Source organism: Natrix helvetica (genome assembly GCF_964273705.1).
Source record: "Natrix helvetica genome assembly, chromosome: 7".
NCBI lineage: Eukaryota > Metazoa > Chordata > Lepidosauria > Squamata > Natricidae > Natrix > Natrix helvetica.
Genome location: NC_138558.1, coordinates 54,179,919 through 54,201,489, shown reverse-complemented (window position 1 = coordinate 54,201,489; position 21,571 = coordinate 54,179,919). Strand labels below are relative to the sequence as shown.

General features: G+C 46.0%; 1 protein-coding gene across 2 annotated transcripts in view; it reads right to left on the bottom strand.

Annotated features, from left to right (window-relative positions):
- WDR1 (WD repeat domain 1) overlaps positions 1-18,018 on the bottom strand; it is a 56,053-nt gene extending 38,035 nt beyond the window's left edge. Inside the window, exons 1-3 of one of the 2 annotated variants that reach the window (XM_081958893.1) lie at positions 17,825-18,018; positions 17,197-17,318; positions 1,926-2,016 (exon numbers count right to left, since the gene is read on the bottom strand). In XM_081958893.1, the coding sequence (XP_081815019.1) occupies positions 1,926-2,016; positions 17,197-17,318; positions 17,825-17,840 (229 nt within the window). In that variant the 5' untranslated portion in view covers positions 17,841-18,018. The remainder of the gene's footprint in view (positions 1-1,925; positions 2,017-17,196; positions 17,319-17,824) is intronic. The other variant, XM_081958892.1, reaches the window with a different exon arrangement.
- Positions 18,019-21,571: the final 3,553 nt, after the last annotated feature.

Here is a 21,571-nt window from a genome sequence, read left to right as displayed (position 1 = left end):
ATTATACCAGCAAGTTCCACAGGAAAGGGTCATGGTATCTGTCATAAACTGCTTTAGAGAAAGTGGGTCATGCAGCTAAACAGCAACCTAAAGTAACCAAATTAGAGTACCAAAGAATGATGAAAGCAGAAGAAATTTAATGTTTTGGAAAGGCAAGTCAAAATCCTAACCTTAATTCCATAGAAATGCTGTGGAAGGATTGAAGCAAGTAATGAATGAAATATTTTAGGAAACATTAAAAAGGCAGAATATTATCCTTCCCTGGATGAGAAATTGAGAAACATGCTCTTGGAGACAGAAACTCAGCCCCAGTTCTGAGTTTCCCAGCTCTGGAAAAAGCCACAATAGGAATTGCCCTTCATTACATCACCCAGCAAAATTCAACCAAGTCTGGGACACAGACAGCCTACAAAGTTAGCTATGACCCCAACATAGCCCCCTGGGAGTCTGACAACCAAAAGAATACATTTCTTGCACAGGAACAGGAAGCTCAAGGGCAAGGCCCAAGAGAGAGTATAAATATATATTTCTCACTCCCTTCCATGTGTTCAGCTGCACCAGGACCATGTGCTTAATGGTTCTGCTACATTAAACCATCTTTCCAATCAGCGTCCATGTTTCCAGTGTCTTTCTCTCCACTTGGAACTGAACCCAGATGGATATTTCTTCAAACACACATTAGGAAGTTCCCCAACATCCCAGAGAAAAAGCTGTTCTGCAAGAAGGATATGGGTTACAATTTCTCCAGCTGGTATGTAGGACTAATCAACAGTTATTGGAAATATTTAGTTGAAGTTATTGCTGGCTGGGGGAGAAGTCACACAGGTATTGAAAGCAAAGGTTCATATACTTTGCCATACACAAATACATACATTGGATCATTTTCCTCAATAAATAAATTTGTGCAGACAACAGATTACATTTTAGGTCATATTTATGCAGAAATATTGAAAATTCAAAATTTTAAGCACTAATGTTCTTGTCCTTGTCTCCTCTCCAAAATTAGCTGATAGGACACAGAAGGGGGGGTGGGGGTGGAGGAGAAATGTGGCTTAGCGGAGAAGCACATCTAAATCTACCAATGAAAGAATCATGAATGAAGGCAAATATATGTGTTCTAGGATAATGTTCAGAATCCAATTTGGGTCAGACAATGAGATCAGAGGTTTAGTCTTCCAAGCTTTCAGACTCATGCTTCTCTCTACTAGCATGTGTTATTTGGGCTATTCTATGTGCAACATTTATATGGTGCCTGGTTGGGTGTGCCTTTCTTTTCAAATGGTTGATTGGGGTGTTGCTGGCCAGCTATTAAGTTGTTCGCTATTGTTTCCTTATGTTGCCAAGTCGCCGGCTCCTATTCTATGCATTTCTTCCTTTCTCTTCCTTGCATGTTGCACAGGCATCTTGTAATATATGCTTGGGGGTACGCATTGTGCCTGAATAGTTTACGGAGGTACCTTCTGGTCTCAGTGACAGACCCAGATTGGATCCTGCAATGAAAGTATCATTCAAAAGATTCACACTGCAGTTTCTTAGCCCAAGGATATATTGATATTGATACAATGTTTTATCAATAACAGCAAGTTAAAAGAGCCCTGATAGAACAAGGGTTAGATTTCAATATTGCAAGCTTGCTCTCCCCACAGCCTAGAGTTTGATTCTGACTGGCTCATGGTTGGCTCAGCCTTCCATCCTTCCGAGATTAGTAAAATGAGGATCCAGTTTGTTGGGGCAATATACTGACATTGTAAGCCGCTCAGAGTGTGGTCTATATATAAGTCTAAGTGGTATTGCTGTATCTAAGTATACAACACCAAAAGTCAGAGAAAACTGTAAGCAGAGAAACATACTTCTTGATGAGCATAAGTGAGCATGACCCTGCATCAAATTACAATGAAATGCAAATTTATACTTCTACACTCTACCTCCAGATGCAATATAGAAGCCACTGGGTGCATACTTGGCCACCACAACTTGATGGGCGTGTTCAGTATAGATGTCAGCAATTGCTGGGTTCTGTAAGAAAAAAAACAGAATTTCAAAATGTAACTTTCCAAAGAAGGGAAGTTTCCCATCCATTGTCAATTACCCATTTTTGCCAGTCGATCTGATAAAAGATTATTTGCTAATATGAATAGTATCAATATCTGGCTTGCGATGACCTTTCTCTGCTAATTAGATGATGCTTATCCAGGGAGGGCATTTGGGAGGAGGGCCATGCTTCAAGAAAGTATAAGAGATGGGGCAAATGGCTGGCTTTGTCAGGAACAGCTCACAACCTAGAAAACAACGTGTTCCTGAAGAACGCTGAGCTCCTTCTTTTCTACTTTCTACTTGCTTTCTGCAGAGACATTTTTATTTTTTAATTGGATAAGGTTTTTGAGGGCTATGCTTTTATGTAGGGGAAAGGGAAATTGTTCTTATCCTTTTTATTCTTTTAAGCCATGTTGACTCTCTGGAACTGAATAACTAAAAATAATAATGTATTAATTTTTAATAATAATAATTTATTCTCAGAAAAATAATGACAATGAATCATGCCGATCATTCACAGAGTGATGTTGACAGACTCTATTTACTGGGAAAATAGGTGAGCGTGGAAAGTTGCAAGTACATCAGATGGTTGAAGAACAAAAAGGTCATTGGCAGAATAACTGAAGGACGGTGAAGAAGATGCACTTGAAGCTAGTATGTCAGGAAGACCAACTGAACATAGAAAAGAGGCCAAAAAGAAAAAAATTGCTTTGGACTTATTGCCCCCCAGCCTTCAATGTCTGGTGTACTCCAACAGATCACTTTTGAGACTCCCTCCACTCCCACCATTGGAACTCACTTTCTTACAGCTTAATATTACTTTGAACCAGGGCACAGTTGCTTCGATAAATTATGGTTAAAATACTGGTTAACTGTATCTAGTCCTTGATTTAGTTTCCCCCATTGACTCCTCTTATTGGAAGCTGGGAAGATGGCAAATGGTAATCACGTCAATCACTGCTACAACCATCGTAAATACATACTGATTGCTAAGCACTCAAAGTTTGATCATGTGACTTGACTATGGGGATGCTGCAGCAGTCATAAGCAACTTTTTTCAGTGCTGTTGCCATTTGAAAATGTTGCTAAATGAATGGTTGTTTTAAGTTGAGAACTCCCTGTAACTATAAAGAGGGATGCTGAGGCTCATACATCTCTGTTTCTGCAAGTATCTTAGGACAGCCACTTCCAACACCAGTGCAGAACTCTGCTCACATGCATAGGAAGGAAAATGCTGAATGAAGAGAAGCACACAGAAGCCCAAAGAACCTGACTGAGAAAGCCAAATGTCTTCTTGCAGAACTCGGGGAGCTTTCTGTAGTGCAGATAATTAAAGGTGGCTTCTTTTTAAAGGTTTTCATAAACATATTTTTTAAAATTTGCTTTGCAGAATATTTTCCATTTTTAAAGTAAAAATTTTTGTGGGAGGATGTTAGGGTAATAATTTGTTGTAACTTATTTTTCTGGTAGCTTCTTCAAAAGTGCGTTTGAGGCAGCAGGTAGATAACCCCCTTACCTGAAGGGTATAGGAGCCCCTAGACTCCTTCCTCTTTTCCTCCATAGCTTCCCTGTTGACAAACACCTTGCGTGCCACCTCCACTAGCTCACTCATGGGCTTGCCCAAGGCACCTTCTAGCTTTTGAAGCTTCCGGCGTATGTCCGGGGCGCTTTGGGAAATGTAAGCCATAGCCAGCATGCGAGCATTTTCAGGCGAAGTGGGGTCTATGGGAGTATACATTTGGTAGGCTTCAATGAGCCTGGTGTAAAATGCCTCGGGGCTTTCATTCGGCTCCTGATGAACTAGGGAGGACTTTGACATGTTGGTAGTTGGTTTGCCAGCCATCCGGATAGCCCTAACAATTAGCTGCTGGAGCTGGCGCAGTTCTGCCATTTGCCGGGGCTCATAAGGGTCCCAGTGGGGATCCTGAGATGGAAAGCGTCTCTCTATAAACTGGGCCAAAGTGGTATGAGCAGGGACATCAGGCTTCAAAATCTGGCCAATCGCTATTCGGATCTTTTCCCTTTCTTCTGGGTTGAACAAGGTGGCAAGCAGCTGTTGGAGATCCCTCCAGTTCGGGTTGTGGGTGTCCATGATGGTTTTAAACAGATCAGCCACATCGTTTGGCTTTTCACTAAAGGGACCGTAGTGGAGCTTCCAATTAAGGAGGTCTGATGTAGAAAAAGGAACGTGCTGAAACAGGGGGCTGGTCAGCACCTTGGTAGGGTCATCTCGATCCACTAGGAGTTGATCCACTCTTCTCAAGGGGGCCGTAATGGCTGTTTCAGCTTGCCTTGCCCTGGTACGGGTGGAAATGGGGGGGTCCTGACTTTCCCCTATGGGTATGCCTCCACTTGCTTCCATCCCTTCCCCCTCTCCTGTTTCTTCTTTTGCTTCTGGGGATACTGGTCGTTCAGTGGGAGCCAGATCCTGGGAGCCTTTGAAAGAGCTGGTGGCTGAGAGTAGGGGGGTTAGTTCATCCAGCCTTCCTTCCATCCAGGTAGCCCCCGAGGTTCCACTTGAGCTTACGCTGTGTGGACGGGCACCTGAGTGGTGCACCTGGGGCACTAGAGCAGGCACAGGTGGTGGCCTGGCCACAGCTAATCGGGGTGCCTCCACCTGAGAGACTTCATAAGGTGGGGGGGTGGGGGACCTCTTCTGGAGCACTGGCCATTATGGGAGGAACCTCTTTTATTTTTGGACGTTTCAGCGTCAGTGTATGAGACATCATGACATTGACTGCTTTGGCTTGGCATTTTTTCATCCAGGGAGGGGATCTTCGCACCAAGTAATACCACACATCTATGTAAGGAGCCTGGTCGGGGTGGCCCAATTCGGGGTGGAACACCAACTGATGGACTTTTAGAGTAATTTGGGGATCAAATGTGCCTGTGGCTGGCCAATCAAAGCCGAAAGTGGGCCATTCAGAAGTGCAAAATACCCTGAGTTTGTGCCTACTCCACCTGATGCCATAGTCCTGAGACATGAATTCAGCCTTAAAATGGTCTAACATACATTGGAGGGGGGTCTGGGGTTTACTTTCACTACCACCCATGGTCCTCCCGGGGCCCCAGACAAAACAGATAGCTTTCACTCACACGTCCGACCCACGGTCCCGGATCACCACGGCCACCAATGGGAACTGCGAACGTAACACATTCACACACACACAGTCGTCCGACCCAGGGAGGAGATCATTGCAGCCAAAAACGGAGCTCAGGAGACCATTTTTGCTGGTAGAGTGCTCGGGCCACAGGTGCCCCTGACACAAGCGATGTCAAGCTGGCTATGCTCACCCTGGCCAAGCTTCCCCTGCTCCCTGAGGTCAAAAACAACCCTGATGCGGCCCTCAATGAAATCGAATTTAACAGCCCTGCAATAGGGTGTTCTTGGGAAGGACGAAGGCAAGGAATGCATGCCAAGAATGCAGAATACCAGTGATGTCACCAAGATCCTTCCAGCTAGCCAGGTGAAGCAAGCAGGCACCTCTAATGGGCAGTACCCATATAGGCAGATGCTGGAGTGGTAATGGCAAAGCTTCAATAGTGCGTAGAAGGCAATAGTAAAACATTGCTATATTTAATCAAGAAAACCACATGGAAAGGCAAGATAAAATCACTAAATCTATAGTGCTGAATGATGAATCCCTCAGGATAGATGGCACTCAATATGCTACTGAAAAAGATGTGAAAAGCTTTTATTGAAAGGTTTGTGTTAACAAGAGATCTAGGCAAGAACTGAAGCTTCTCAACTTAAAACCAGCTTATAAAGCAATGCTAACCAAACCCCTCCCACACTACATCATTGCAGGGAAACAGAAGCTTCATAAAGACATTGATACAGTAATGCAAGAAACAGAAACTTCATATAGAGATTAGCACAGTAATGCAGGAAACAGAAACAGAAACTTCATATACAGATCACTCCATTCCTCCCCTTTCCTCCCACCAAAATGCCAGCGTCCCTGTAGAAATATATGGGACCTGACATGCTCCTCCCCCATAGAAAAATGGGAAGTCCACCTGAAAGAAAACAGAGAAGGGGAGACAAGGAAACATAAAATCAACGAGGTTTGTCAGGGTACAAGTGATGAAATATATGTACTAATTTAGGGGCATGCACATGTTTTTTTTGTGAAACCATTCATTGTGTGAGAAGGGAAGGTGTTTCCAAGTCACCAGGTTCTGAATGGTCCCATGGAATTTCTTAAGAGTCAAGAATTTTCTGAATCTCAAAATGTTGTTCACCCTCTACCATAATAGGGGGTGGAACAGGGGTAGTAGCCTGATGAAGATCAGAGGTGACTTCAGGCTTCAATAAGTTACAATGGAAAGCGTAGGAATTGTAATTCCACCATGACAAGGTTAATGATATGAACTATGGGGAAAAGCCCAATTAAGACCCAACATTTTAGACTGCTGCAAAGATTTGAGAAACATGGGGGAAAAGTAAACTTTATCCCCCACTTTATAAGGTTTGGGTTCTGTTCGTTTCTTGTCTGCTTGTGCTTTATAGGCAGCCTTAGCTTCATTCAAGGGTTTGCAGACCACGGGCCAAATGGATTGCAAATGACTGATGCACTATTTCAAGGAGGGTATATCTGGTTCATATGAGGGTAATTCAGGTATAGCATTAAATTCTTGCCCTGTCGCCACTCTGAAAGGGGTAAAACCTGTGCTAGCATGAACGGCATTATTATAGGCTACTTCTGCAAAAGGCAGTAGTTCGGTCCAGTTGTCCTGCTTGTAATTAATAAAACAATGCAAGTACTGTTCCAGAACTGAGTTCATTCATTCCATGGCCCCATTTGTCTGTGTATGGTGACTAGAACAAAATCCCAAGTACAGTAGAACTTGTGGTCACGACCATAATTTGTTTCATAACTTTGGTCGCAACCCAATTTGGTCATGACCTGACCCTAACCAAAATTAATGCAGCAGCCACATGAGGTCGCTGTTGTTTGGTACTTACAAAAAAAATGGTGCGCAAGGGGAAATCGTCCATAGTCATGTTTGATCACCACCCGAGTATGTGTTCGTGACCAGATTAAAAAAATTTGTGAATTTTTTGGTCGGAACCAGATTTGGTCGTGGTCAGAAGCATTCATGACCAGAGGTTCTACTGTAGATTCAAAAAAGCTTTCCAGAACTTGGACCTGAATTGAAACCCTCTGTCCAAAATAATACATTGTGGGGGCCCATGCAAGTGGTAAATATGGACCAAAAACAGTTTAGCCAAGGCTTTAGCCATAGGGATCTTTTGGCATGGGATGAAATGAACCTGTTTTGAGAAAAGATCTGTGACAACCCAGATCACAGTGTTTCCAGAACTCTCGGGCAATTCAACAATGAAATCCATGGAGATCTCTTTCCACGGTGCTGAAAGGTTGGCCACTGGCTGCAGTAGACCGGGGGGGGGGGGTTCCCTTGCCGGCGTTTAGCGGCAGCACAAATGGGGCAGCTTGCTACATAACTTTGTATGTCATTTTTTAAATGATGGCCACCAGAATTACAGTTTCAGTAACTGTAATGTTTTTACAAAACCAAAGTGACCAGCTAATTTGGAGTCGTGACAAGCTTGCGTAGTCCTCAGCCTTTCCCTAATTGGGACATGCAGCTTATTTCCCACCCAAGCTAACCCCTCTTTTATTATGCAAGTACATTTATTGGCACTAAACTGTTTCTAAGGCTTTTTTGAAATCTGTGGTGGTGACATTGTCTAAGGTGGATGCATCGTTCTTCGCCTGAGAGCATGTGACGACCTTAGCTGCTAATTGGGAGGTTGGAACCATGGGCTTAATTACTTCTGTACTGACACTGTTATATTGCGATAGTCTGGACAAGGCATCTGCCAAAAGTGAAATTAAAGCTTGGAAGTACTATGCCCCCCAGACTTGTTTTGGAGACATTTTGGTTGGGGTTTTGAGCGCTTCCAGGTTCTTGTGGTTGATCCATACTTCGAAAGGTATTTTACTTCCTTCCAAGAAATGTCTCCCAATTAGGAGTGCCCACCTAATTGCAAAAGCCTTCTTTTCACATATTGCCCATCACTGTTCAGTTTCAGTTATCTTCCTAGAGGTGAATTCATAGTTGTAATTTGCCTTCTTCATTCTCATGGAGTAAAAAGCACCAACTGCCACATCACTGGCATTGGCCTGGATTACAAATGGTTTCTCTGGATCAGGGTGTTTTAATACAGATTCAGCCGAAAACAGTTTTTCAGTTTTTCAAATGCCACTTGGAATTTCATAGTCCAATTCAGTAGTTGGCTAGGTTTCAGTTTACCTACCCCTTTGGCATTTAACAGATTTGTAATCGGCAACGCTATTTGGGCAAAGGAGGGTATAAACTGCCTATAAAAGTTAAGTGAACCCTAGGAAGCTCTGCAATTGTTTGTGAGTACGGAGGGTACTTGAGGCTGCTCTGACTTTTGTGGGGTCCATTTCCACCCCATGGTGAGAGATTCTGTACCCTAGGTAATGTATCTTATCTTGGTGAAAATCACATTTGGAGAGTTTGGCAAAAAACTTAGCTGCCCTTAATTTCTTCAAAACCTCCTGCACCAATTTAACATGTTGAGTCTTAGTTTCAGTATAAATCAATATATCATCAAGATAAACCAAAACTCCCTTATACAAGTGCTCATGCAGCACCTCATTAATTAGCTGCTTTAAAACGGCGGGAGCCCCTTGGAGTCCAAATGGCAAAACCTTAAACTCAAAACATCCCAACAGACAATTAAACACTATTTTCTGTTCGTCCCCCTCTCAGATCCTGATCTGGTAATAAGCCTCCTGCAAGTCTAGTTTAGAAAAAAGCATCCCCTTTGCCAGATGGGCCAGCATGTCCTTCATCAAGAATAGGAGATAAAGATTTTCCTTGCAAAAACATTTAAATTCTTATAATCCACACTGAAACATATGAGCCATCCTCCTGGAACAGGAGGAGGCAGCCACCTTGGGTCTCACCAGTTCTATGAACCCATACTTGAGGTTTTTGTCTATAAATTGCCGCAATTCATCCAGTTCCTGGAGAGTCATTATGTAAAGTTTTGGCTTAGGTAGTTTGGCCCCCGGTAAAATCTCGATGTCACAATCTGTAGACCTGCAGGCAGGGGGAGGGGGAGTTCATCTGAGGCCACTTCGTTAAAAAAATCCATCAAATCCCAGTATTCCCTGGGGATGGCCGGTAAGGGTCCATTCGCCACAACCGCAGCTACCTCCTCACTCTGCGGTGTTTCAGTCTGGTGGGGTTCTTCGTTCCGAATTAATTCATCATTAGGGAATTGGAGGGTCCCCTCTGTCCAGTCCACCCTTGGGTTCCACTTCTTTAACCAGGTTAGCCCCAGAACTAGGGCCAACTCCATCCCTAGCGTCAGAATGAAAGCAATGGTTTCAGAGTGATTTACCATCATTAATTCGAATGGTTCAGTGGCAAACATGGCCAGGGCACCCCCTGAAATAGACCCATCAAGTTGGCAGAACGAGATTGAGGTTTTAAGTGGCCTTAGTTGAAGGCAGAGTTCCACAACCAGAGTCGGGCTTATTAGGTTTCTCTTGCACCTCAAATCTAGCAATGCCTTAAGTTTCACTTCTCTCCCCGTTTACCGGAATTAACAGTTCTATAGGGGTTGTAAAGGGTTTGACAACCCCACTCACCAAAGGTTCTTCATAGTCGCTCTGCCACTGACTTCAGTTCATCCACCGGAAGGGGTGAGAGTTCCTCACAATGTAATTGATTCCAGGGGGAACTCAATGACTGAATGGGTCTTCACGGCGATATCTTTGGAACACAATGGTGGCTTTGAGGGTTTCCATCTGACCTGCTTCTCCCTTTCGGGTGGACATTGTCACATGGCACTCACTTGCGCAGTGACCTTCCTTCCTGCAATGGAAGCAAGCGGCTGAGCATGGCGAGGCAGAGCAAGGTTTAGTTTCTTCCCTTCTCCCTTTCGGCTGGGTTCTTTTCCAAGAGCAGTTTGCGCGGTACTGGTTTCAAGCTTGGATTATTTCCGTTCCTCAGCCAAGACACACCCGCTGTGCAGGAAGACTGGGGCTCCATGGGCAATGCAGGCATTGTACAGGTCATCGTTTAAGCCATCTTTGAACCAAGACACGAGTATTTCCTCTGGCCAATCTACGTGGCAAGTCAGATCACAAAACTCTACAATGTACTCAATGACTGGACTATCTATGTACAATCCTTGTTTTATTGATTGCATGTAATATTCTAATTTTCTCAGATGGTGGATTTGGGGTTTTCATGAGCTGTACGCCATAATCATCACAATTATGACAAATCACAGCTTGAACTATCTTGCTTTGCATGTAATGAGTCTTATCTCATATATTAATTTCACCTTTTATGTTGCATTACTGAAATAAATGAACTTTTGCACGATATTCTAATTTTTCAAGTTTCACCTGTAGATATCACGGGATAGAATTTAAAGAAATCAAACTGATAAAGGGAGATATTACAGTAAAAATGTAATCGCAGGTTGATTATAAACTGAACCCAAACTGCTGAAGTGCAAATTCCAATTCAAGTTAAAGCAAAATAACAACATCAAAGAAGAAAGACAGTTTTCATAATGCAACCCACCAGTTTTAAAGAAAAGTCAAAGCCTAGAAAGGCAAAGACCCCAGGAAATAATTTAACAGTTTCAGAGACTTTTTAGAAAAGACAAAAAGCTATATTACAACATCCAGGATGGAAACAGGTATACAAAAAAAAAATCTTCTTAAAGATCTCTGAACTCAGGAGCATAAATTAGTATGGTATAGGATGCCAAAGTAAGTTCAGAAAATATCAAATATAGAAATATACTAATTCTATAGAATAGAGATGTCCAGATCCAAGGTTTCTTAGAACAGGAGTGTCAAACTAAAGGCCCACAATGTGGTTAGATCTGGCCCATGGAGCCACCCTGGAAACAGTGGAGCACTGGCCTGCAGCGCCTCGGCCTAGACTGACCTGGTGCTGATTCTGGCAGCGGTTATCCAGGCCAGAAAGCAGTGAGGCTTAAATCCTTAGGGCCAGAGCTGGCAGGGGGCCGTCCCTGCCCCACCCCCTAGGCAGGCACACAGTAAAAGGCGAGCACGCGGGGCCTGCCATCCCTGGGGGCCAGCCTGCCCCATAGGCTCACTGCATTCTGAGTGCCTCCCTTTCATCCAGGACACCAGCATTCACCGTCTCCTGTGCGCAAGCCCCAGCCTGCCCTTGCAGCCCCCCAGGGGGCGAGGCCAAGGCAGCAGGGCAGTCTCTCACCAGTGAGGCTACTCTGCCATCCCCTAAGCATGCTCACAGAAGGTGGTGAGCACATGCAGGCCCTGCCATCCCTCCAGGGCAGCTGCATTGGGCGTACCTAAGACTGACCATGTTCAGGCCCGGATGGCCGCCACAAGTTGTAGATCAGTGCTCGGTTGGCCTGGGCCGGGTCAAGGTGACGCAAACCAGTCCTTTACTGTTTCCAGGATGACTCCACAGGCCAGGGGGGAAATTGCCAGCACTGTTGGTAGCCGTGCAGCTGGCAGCCGCAGCTTTCCAATGTGGGCCCTGGGGCGGTCCCAGTGAAAGGGAAGCCTCACAGACTACAAGGCCATGTTCAGAAAGGGACAAGGAGAAGGGGAGAGATTGGCAGTGCTTCCTTTTCACTGGGACAGCCCCTCCCCCCAGTGGAAGCTCATACCCGGCGCCTGCGGGCTCCCGCACCCTTTAAACCTGCCAGGCAGGAGTTCCACTGGCAAAGCTGGTCCAGGTTTCCCGATCTACAGGCAGAGGAAAGGCTGCCGGAGCCTCGACCCATGCCCTGTCCTCTGAGGTGGCACCCGTCAATGGGACTTGGCCAGAGGCATCCACAGGCAAACCATTGCATCTGGAGGGTGCCACAGGGCAGAGGTGAGTTTGGGGTGAGTCCCGGTGAGCTGGCGGGACTGTGCTTGAGTGGATAATGTGGAGAGAGACTGCAGCCTGGGCATCTGGCGAGGGAGCCTCTGGCCACATGCAGAGCACCCCTTGCTTGCTTTGCCTGGGTCAGGGTTTGCAGTTGAGGAGTCTGGCTGTGGCTTTCCAATGGGGGAGAGGGTGTCACAGTGAAAGGAAGGCCTCTCAGAGTGTGAGACTGGACCAACTAGTGGGTCATGGAGGCTCTGATGCATGGCCCTGATATATTCTACAACCTGGTGGCAGACATCCGGGCCTGAACTTGGTTAGCCTTAGATTGGACTCAAGAGGCTACTCTGCCACCCCCTAAGCATGCTCACAGGAGGCGGTGAGCGCATGCAGGCCCTGGTGTCCATGGGGACTGTCTTGCCCCACAGGTTAAGTATATTCTGAGTGCTCCTCTTTCTTCCAGGTCAAATGCACTCGCTGTCTGCTGTGTGCATGCCCAGGGGATGAGACCAAGGCAGTGGGGTTGGTCTCTCGCTGGCTTCAGGGCGACCGCATGGGTCAGATCTAAGGCTGCCATATTCCTCCCCAAATGGCCACACCAAGTTGTAGATCAGACCTTGCAGCCCTCTTTCACTGGGACCACACTGCCCTTGCATGGGAAAGCCAGGACCAGCGGCAGCAATGCCAATCTCTCCCCCTGGCCTCATACTTTTCTGAGTGTGGAGGAAGATTCAGACAGCATGAAAATTATTTGACAAGACTTTGAGGCAGCGAAATCCCTTGCTTCAAGTCTCCCATCGGTTTGCAAACCCCTGCACTGTTGCAGTCTCGGCGCAAAGAGCGTTTCCAAGCCGACAAGACTTTGGGGCAGCGAAATCACCTCGCTTGAAGCCTCCCATCAGCTTGTAAATGCTCTTCGTGCCATTTACAGATTGGAACAGCATGAAAGGTGTTTTCAAGCTGATGGGAGGCTTCAAGCTCGGTGATTTTACTGCCCCAAAATTTTATCTTGCAAACACACTTCAAACAGCTCTGGTAACAAGCCTCAGTTCGTAGACAACAGTGGCCTAAACTACTGTAGTGTGAGATCAGTAGCACACGATCTCACGCTACTGATCTCCTATGAGCTTGCTCTGCAGTACTACACAAACTGCAGGACATCGCTTGTGTGCAGCTGAGGAGGGTACTTGAGGAGGGGGTGTCGAACAATACTGCACGAACTGCAAAGAGGAAGAGGGGTGAAAAGGGGAAGCCGCCTCAGCCAATGGGCAGGCAGCAGTAGACAGGGGCTTCCCATTTTGACCTCTCCCCACTGCTGTTGCCTCTGCACTTGGACTCCAGTCTAAAACCGAATGGGCAGTTCGTCTTCCCCCAGCACTGTTCGACACTCCACCAAGCACTCTCCCCAGCTGCGCATAAGTCCTGATGCTCAGCTTCTCCCCCCATTTCCCCCCGGCTTTGGCGCCCGCCCTGGATCACCCCTCCCAGCCTTGTCTGGCCCGTCACAGGTGCCCCTCGATGTCACAGGCCAGGCCGAGTTCACCATGCCAACCAAGTGCGATTTTAAAACTGGACCAAGAGACATCAATAACATTACTCTGATAGCTGAAAATCTACATTTGCAAGCTGAAAGTGCAAGGAACACAGTAAAAAAACTGTGACTAAGATTAAATGTAAAGACTAATGACAACAGGTACAGTATTGCAAGCAGCTTTAGATTAACAATGAAAATACTGAAGAGGAATAGAAAGAGTATTGACACTTTTGAACTTTGAAAATGAGGAAATACTATGGATAGCCAAGAAAACAAGCAAATGAACAAATCAATCCAGTTTTCCTTCAAGGCATGAATGGCCAGGCTCCAATTTAGACACAATGCACAAACCTAGCTCTCTTAAGACTATAATGCAGGGGGGAATGGAAGGGGGAAAAGGATGACCAGCAGCAAGGTGAATAGATACATTTATAGAAGCAATGAGTACACTGTTGAAAAACAAGGACCAAGTTGGGGACAGATCATCTCAAAAATGTACGTGGCCATTAAGTATTGATAATGACTTGATGGCATGTAATTAACAGTTTAACAAAGTAATTTTACCATGACATTTTAAATCAGTAGTCTAGTAGTTCAGGACAGTGGAATAAATTCTTATTTTTAAAGTTTTACATATCATAAAAGCAAACAATTCTTAGCACAAGATTCAGAAACCTGATGCAATCTAGATAGGTTGGATTTGGCTGAAAATTTGGGGACTTATATGGATGGTCCTTGCTTGAGGACTACTTGCTCAGCAACCATTCAAATTTGCATTAGTGCTGAGCAAGTGGTAACTTATGACTGGTCCTTGAAGTTCCAATCATTGCAGCATCCCTGCAGTCATGTCAACAGTAATGCCAGAATTGTCATTGCTAAGCAGCACAATGGCATGATATGACAGCAATTCCAATCCCACTTGGCACCATTAACTGAGGACCTCTTGCAATCAATATATCCAGTGTGGTCAGGTTGAAGGTATTTATATTCATGGAAGAAAGTATCAGCTGTTGAAATTGTTCATTCCTTTCTTTCTCAGATAGTTGTAACTTAAACTAGTTAAAAAGCAGTTCATTTAGTGACAATTCAAAATTACAACATCACTGAAAAAGGGACTTCTGTTTTTTTCATATTTACAACTGTTGTAGCATCCCATGGTCACATGAGCAACATTCAAATGCTTGACATCTAGTTCATATTTATGATGGTTGCAATGTTCCAGTATCATGTTATCACCTTTTGTGATCTTCTGACAAGTGAAGGCAATGCGGAAGCTAGACTCACTTAACAATCATTCTACTAACTTAACAACTGCAGTGATTCACTTACCGTATAAGATGCACCTAGCTTTTGGGGAGGAAAACAAGAGGAAAAAATCTGCTTCTGCCTCCCAGCAATTTACCTCCTTGCAGCAAACAGCACAGACAATATACAATGTTTGTGCTTTTACATTTCAGACTATACTTGTACAGATGCTGTTAAAATTGATGTGACTTTCTGGAAGTATATGTTATTCTCTGCTATTTAAAAGAAGATACAATAGCACTGGGCCTCTTCAGATCAAGCATTTACTTTTTTAAAAAATCTTCATTTTGTTAAGTTGTCTAGAACAATAATAAAGCAGTCTTTAAAAAATAAGTCTAATAATTTGAACATTCTATAGGAATTTATAGTTACTGACTTACCTCTTTGCAGTAAACAGCAAACAGAAACCTGTTTCAGTTTCAGCACAGCCTGATTTGCACAAGAAAAATAAAACCTGCCTCTGCCTCCCACCAATTTTCCTCTTTGCAGCAAACAGCCTTTTCACTTTCAATTTCAGTTGCAGCAGGGGCCTCCCAATGATCAATTACCATAGACTATAGCCACCTCCACAAGCCCCATTTTCCCCATTTGCTGCAAGGAGGTAAATTGCTGAGAGGCAGAGGCCAAAGGGTGGGGGCTGGCAGGTAGGCAGGGCTACACTTGGTGTATAAGACGCACCCAAATTTTCACCCTCTTTTAGGGAGGAGGGGAATGTGTCTTATACTCTGAAAAATAAGGTAAATCTGTGGCAAGAAAGGTCATAAAATGGTGCAAAATTCACTTAACAACTCTCTCAGCAACGAACATTTTGGGCTCAATTGTTCTTGTAAGTCAAGGACTGCCTGTAATATGGCTGCATTGTACTTCATGAAGGTACATAATCCATAGTATACTTGCACTGTAACAAAGCTATACTGCTCCAACCCCTGGAATGCTTCTGCCCTGGAATCCCCTAGCAACATGCAGAACTAGAGAGGAAGGATTTTAGCTGCAAGATATGATAGGATGTGATTCAATGAATGTTGCCTACAGGTATGAGAACATTTCTAAGAGGAACACAATTCTGGTTTCCACCTCTTCCAGTAAACAGTAAAATCAGAAGAGAAGATAGGTCTTACTGGGCTAATACCGAAGGCTGCCATGGCAAACAATTTTTTAGAAAACAACATCTCTTAATTTCTATTATCAGGTCTTAAGTTTCTGCTAAAGTCTAATGAGTAATCTAAATATGGAGATTTATATGACAATTGAATAGTAACCTTTTTCATACTTGTAATTTCAGCCACTCCAATGCCCAATTAACTCTAACTAGACTCTCATCCAGAAACTGTTTTGAAAGTCTTTCATGCAAAAGGGTGTCCATATGAGATCATTTGCAACTTTCAGTTCTGGTGAAGTGGCTACATTTGATAAAGAAATTTACCAACTATTTTTTTTCCTTCCCCAAAGTCCAGGTGTTAGAAGAGTCCCAATGCTTTTAATGAACAAACTGGGAGAGCTCTGTGTGGGAAGCATGCTCAGATCATCAAAAAGGATAATTTATGTTTATTTATTGGCTGGGCCTATCCTATTTCTCTTTTCCTGTTCCCTTGCTTTCTGAGTCCAAGATTCCATAGCCAGGACTCCTGCCTGTCAGTGGACCTGGCCCTTGAAGGGTGTTCCTACCCTGGCTCTTTTTCCCCTTTTTGTAAAATAATAATTTTATACAATCTGAGCATGCAATATCATAACTCATGAAACTAATACAGGAGTTCTGCCACATCGGTTACAATATTAAGGAAAATACAACACAAAAGGTCTTAATATTTAATTGTTTAATTTTGTTCAATGTATCTAGTGCTTTGCATTTTTATATATACATTAAGGGTATGTATAGTTTAAAAATTATTCGGATAAATTGATTTGGACTTTATGCAACTACATTCACAGTCCTTCTCTTCTAGTCATTAAGGCAGCCCCTCTTTTCCCTGACTTCCACTTGAGTAGGAGGGAAAAGGAAGAAAACCCACTTTAAATTGACAGGGCTATGAAAAAAAGAGGGGCTGCCTTCATGAAGCCTAAGGGGGGAGGGCTGTACTTTGCAATCCAAGGCACTTATTCTGGATCTTTTATTAATTAGGCACACACCCAAATTAAATATATCTCACAGTGACTATAGCCACTGAACTAACCTTTGTTTTCTGGATTTTAGTGCTATTTAGAACAGCTGCCCTCCACCATTCCTACTCTGGATTTCATGGCAGGAACCCTAAAGGCAACCTGGCTGTTGGATATTCTTAGATCTCTTTTGACTTATACGCTACGGCGGCTTCTCCACGCCCTCCTAGATCGGCACAAATATTTCTTCCCCAATTACACAGAAATTACAAAGCCATAAGTGGTTTCACACGAAAGCTTTAAATTAAGTAAATATAAAAACCAGAATACATTACATCTATGTTTCGAATGATGACAGATTTTCCATTGGTATATAAGAAATTGTTGCCTTTCGGATCTCCGCCAATGATTTTGGAGACCCCCCTTTCGACCTGCGGGAGGCTGGCAAACACTGTTTCTGCAAGAGAGAAGGGGACAGACACAGGGTTAGCCTCTACGGAGGAAAGAGGGAGGCGTTGGGCCCCAAATGTAACCTGTTGCTTGACTCAGCCATCAAGCGGCAAGCGGCTCCAACCAGCCTTCTCTCCCCCTTCCAGATCAAGAAACCCGCCTCGGCCCGGCGATGCGCGAGTGGCTGGGAAGGTTCCCCCCATGGCCAGACGGCGGATTCCGAAATGATCGGAGCTACATTTTCCCGGATCGAAGGTGGAATCGTATCACTACACCACCACCCCGCCTCTCCTCTCCCATTCAGCTTCCCGGGCCGCTCCCAAGAGAGGCCCGCCATCTCATTTGATCGAAGGGAAGCGCAGGGAGCCTCGGATCGACAGTAACGGGACCAGCCGGGACGCCGCTCTTCCTCCTCTGCCTTCTCCGCTGGTCACGGAAGGCAGAGCCACGTTCCCGCAGTCCCCGGCCTATCTAAACAGCCTCCCCGCGAACGGCGGGAATGTCGCCACTCACTCAGCTGGTAGGGCATCGTGGCTGCCTGTCGCTGCTGCGGGGGCTTCAAGGGCGACGAGTCCGCGGCTGGAGCAAAGGCAAGGCAAAGCAAGGAAGGGCTTGGCCAGTCCCCTCTCCTCTTCCACCTCCTCCTCCTCCTCCAGCGGCGTGGAAGGGGAGGGAGCGACGTCAACTCCCGGCTGCGCAAAGCAGGAAGCGCAGCTCACCCAGCTCTCGCTTATCTCCCGGCTTTGACCATATATAGTCAACTCTGTTCGCGCGGCGGACGGACGGGCGGAGAAAGAACGGCGACCGCGCCGTGTGGCGTGGCTGGAAGGGCTCGGCCCCAAAGCGCCGCCGGGAGGGAGAAGTCGCTCGGATCCTGGCGCTGCGTCTTCCTCCGCGGCTCGACGCAGCGGGAGAGGGTTGGGTGGTGGGGAGCTCGGGACCTCGAGTGTTCGTCTTTCCCGCCTGGACGCGGCGCGGCGGCTGCCCAGAATGGCAGAAAGGAAGGAACCGGAGAATTATTCCTACGCTTCCCGCGGCGAGTCTGCATGGATTCGGACTGCCAACAATCCAGCTCTCCCTCGCTGCCCTCTGGCGGTCGCCCACATTTGCCCCACCTTTTTTCCTTTTTATATACGTTTTTCAAAAGCCGAGTAAAGGGTTTGTGGGGTATTGAAACCGGAGGAATTAGAATCCGGGCAGGGGAAGGTAGATGCCGGCAGTTAGCCTTTCGGGAGAGATGCCGGGTTAGAAGTGTCATCCTCTTCCTGATTAGCAGAGTTAAATGTCAACTTGCGTTTCAGGAAAACCATCAGGCACTCTCTTCAATATGGAAGGCTGTGAATTGGGAGAGTATTTGACAAAACACTAACAAAGCATTAAATACTGGTCCAAAAAGAGCCAGGCACAGAGAACAGGTTGAAGTGGGAGGGAGCAACCGACAGTAACCAACCTCCATCCTTGGGCTCCAAGTAACTTGATCTGTAAGTTTATTTATTTATTTATGTAAAATATTTATATAGCTGCCCATTTCCTAACCAACTCTGGACGGCTCCCAATCTAAAGTTACTGTATCTGGTAATCCCCAGAAGTAACCCTGTTACATACTGATAGCCAGTGTGGTAGGTTCCACGAAGGTCCTCCGATCCGGCAGGAAAATACTCAAAGATGATTGGCCGAGCCATTTTGACAGCTCCCTATAACTGCTGTCAAACAGAGCGGTGCTGGATTGTACATAGTTGAACTCAATAAAGAGCTGTTGTTTACTGCTAAGCCTGAGTCTGCCTCATCCATTCACCCGATCTAACACTGGCGACAAAGGTGGGATTGGAAGGCAACTAGGCACAAAAAGAGCTGACAAATAATGCAGCCTAACAATCCAGCTGGAGCAAGCGCAGCATAAAGTGGCCATCTTTTAGCGGCAAATTCGAAGCTGCCTTGACTGAACAAGATGACAACCCATGCCCCACCAGATCCTTATGACCCAGTAACCAAACACTGGGACTTGTATATGATGTGGTTCGACTGCTTCTTGGAAGTGAATGACCTTCCTTGGGCTCTCCGAGAACTACAAGAGAGCCATATTCCTGAGCTACTGTGGGCCAGAGGTAATTGACACCGCCCAAGATCTATCCGGCCCAACGCCTGTACAGACCATCACCTGGTCGGTGCTTCAACACACATTGAGGAAACATTACGCTCCCAAACCATCTAAATATGTGCGGAGACACGAGTTCAACCTCTGAAATCAAAAAGAAGGCGAAACCATCAACCAGTATGTTGCCGCACTTTGAAAAGCTGCAGCATATTGTGAGTTTCGCGATCTAGATGAACTGTTGCTGAACAGAATTATTTGTGGCATCCAAGATATCAACTTGTAAAGGAGGTTGCTAGCGAAAACCAATCTCACTTTGCAAATTGAGTTGGACGAAGCCAGGGCTACAGAGTCCTTTACCAAGTTGACGGAGATGCTGCAAAGGCAGAATAGCCCAAAAAGCACTCGCAGTACCTCTGAAGTTCATCACGAGACTGCTGAGCGAGAACTCTGAAAGCGAGGATGAGGTTTGCTGCATGCACACAGAGAGGAGGGAAGCAGTGCGAGAATTTGAACATTGTTTACCGCCTTGCACCGGCTGTGGGAGCAATCACCAGCAATCTACCTCCCATTTCCAAGACGCAATCTGCTAACGCTGCGATCATAGGAGACACATTGCAAGAGTCTGCAGGACCGAGTTTCCAGCCGCACCACCACTGAAACAGCCTGCCGCCCAGACTGCATGACCAAGACCACCCAGGCAAGAGGCATGGAAGCCCAGGCAAAGACAGGAGAGGGCAGACGCCAACGACACCTTCCAAACAACAATTGGGCAAGCAAGCACCCCGCGGAACAAAAAACTGTGAATCTCCATTCTCCTTGAAGGGTCGCTGTGTAGCATAGAGATTGATGCCAGGTCATCTCTAACAATAATGTCCTGGGCCACACTCAAGAAGGCCACCCCTAACATCAGGAAACAAGCTGAGGCATCAAGAACTGCATCTCAGTGACTATCAGGAGAACCAAATCCCCGTTTGGGACAGGGCTCTTTCTGGGTCCAATTCAAAAACTTTGACAGCTTCTTCCTGGTCAGTGGGTCATTACAAAGCCTCCTTGGTTTAGACTGGTTGGAGTCCCTGGGTTTGGGGGTGACCGGCATCAATGTGATGACAGCGCCAAAGACCTGCTGAGAGAGTTCAAGGACGTCTTCAGTGGCAGTCTTGGCAAGTATGTGGGGACCTCAATTACATTCAATCTGGATCCCAACATCACCCCCATTCAATTAAAGCCCCAGAGGATCCTTTTTGCCCTCCAACCAAAAATTGACCAAGAATTAGACAAGCTAATTGGCCAGGAGATTCTGTAGCTGGTTGATCGTGCCCACTGGGAGACCCCTATTGTGACCCCGGTCAAGCCTGATGGGTCTGTCTGCATCTGTGCGGACCACAAGTGCACCCTCTATAAGGGTCTCCAACAGAGAGCTTATCCAGTGCCCATTGTCCAGCATCTACTTCATTCCCTTGGCCAGGGAAAAGTATTTGCAAAATTAGATGGTGCAAGTGTACCAGCAACTGTGGGTGTGGCCTACTTTGTGGGAGTGGCTTGCCGGGCTTGTGACCGGGTGGGAGTGGCCAAGATGATGTCACTGAATTCTTTGCCCCAATGGATGAACTACAATAAGATCAAAATAAGTACAAAAACAATAAAAGAGCTGGACTTCCGGTTCCGGCGGCCGATGGCGACGGGCGAGCTTTGCTCACCCCGTGCTTTCCCGGTGGGCTCCCCACTCCTTGGGGGGCACAGGACGCCCCGCAGAGGCTCCTGCCGGAGGAGCGGCACCGCGGGGGATCCGCTGGATCGGCGGCGGCCGGGGGAGACCCCCGCCTTGCTCTAGGCATCAGGGAGCATGATGGGGGATGCTCCGGCGTCTTCGCTGTGATGCTGCCGGAAAGAAAAAGATGAGCTGAAGGACGCGACTGCGGTGCGGTGAGGCGACAACTCCCTCCTACCCCTTTCATCAACTTAGAAAAATTGCCAGCAGTTTAAACTTGATTTTCGGCTTGGCTGGAGAAGCGCGACTAGAGGGAGGGGGATTCCCCCCCCTCAGACTGGCGGCTAGAAACAATCCTGCTCTCAGCCCCAAGGGAAGGAGGAGGGGGGAGAGCCAACTAAGGATGTCACGCTCCTAATAATGGTGAATTTTTTGAACTTAAAGCTACAATGGAAGG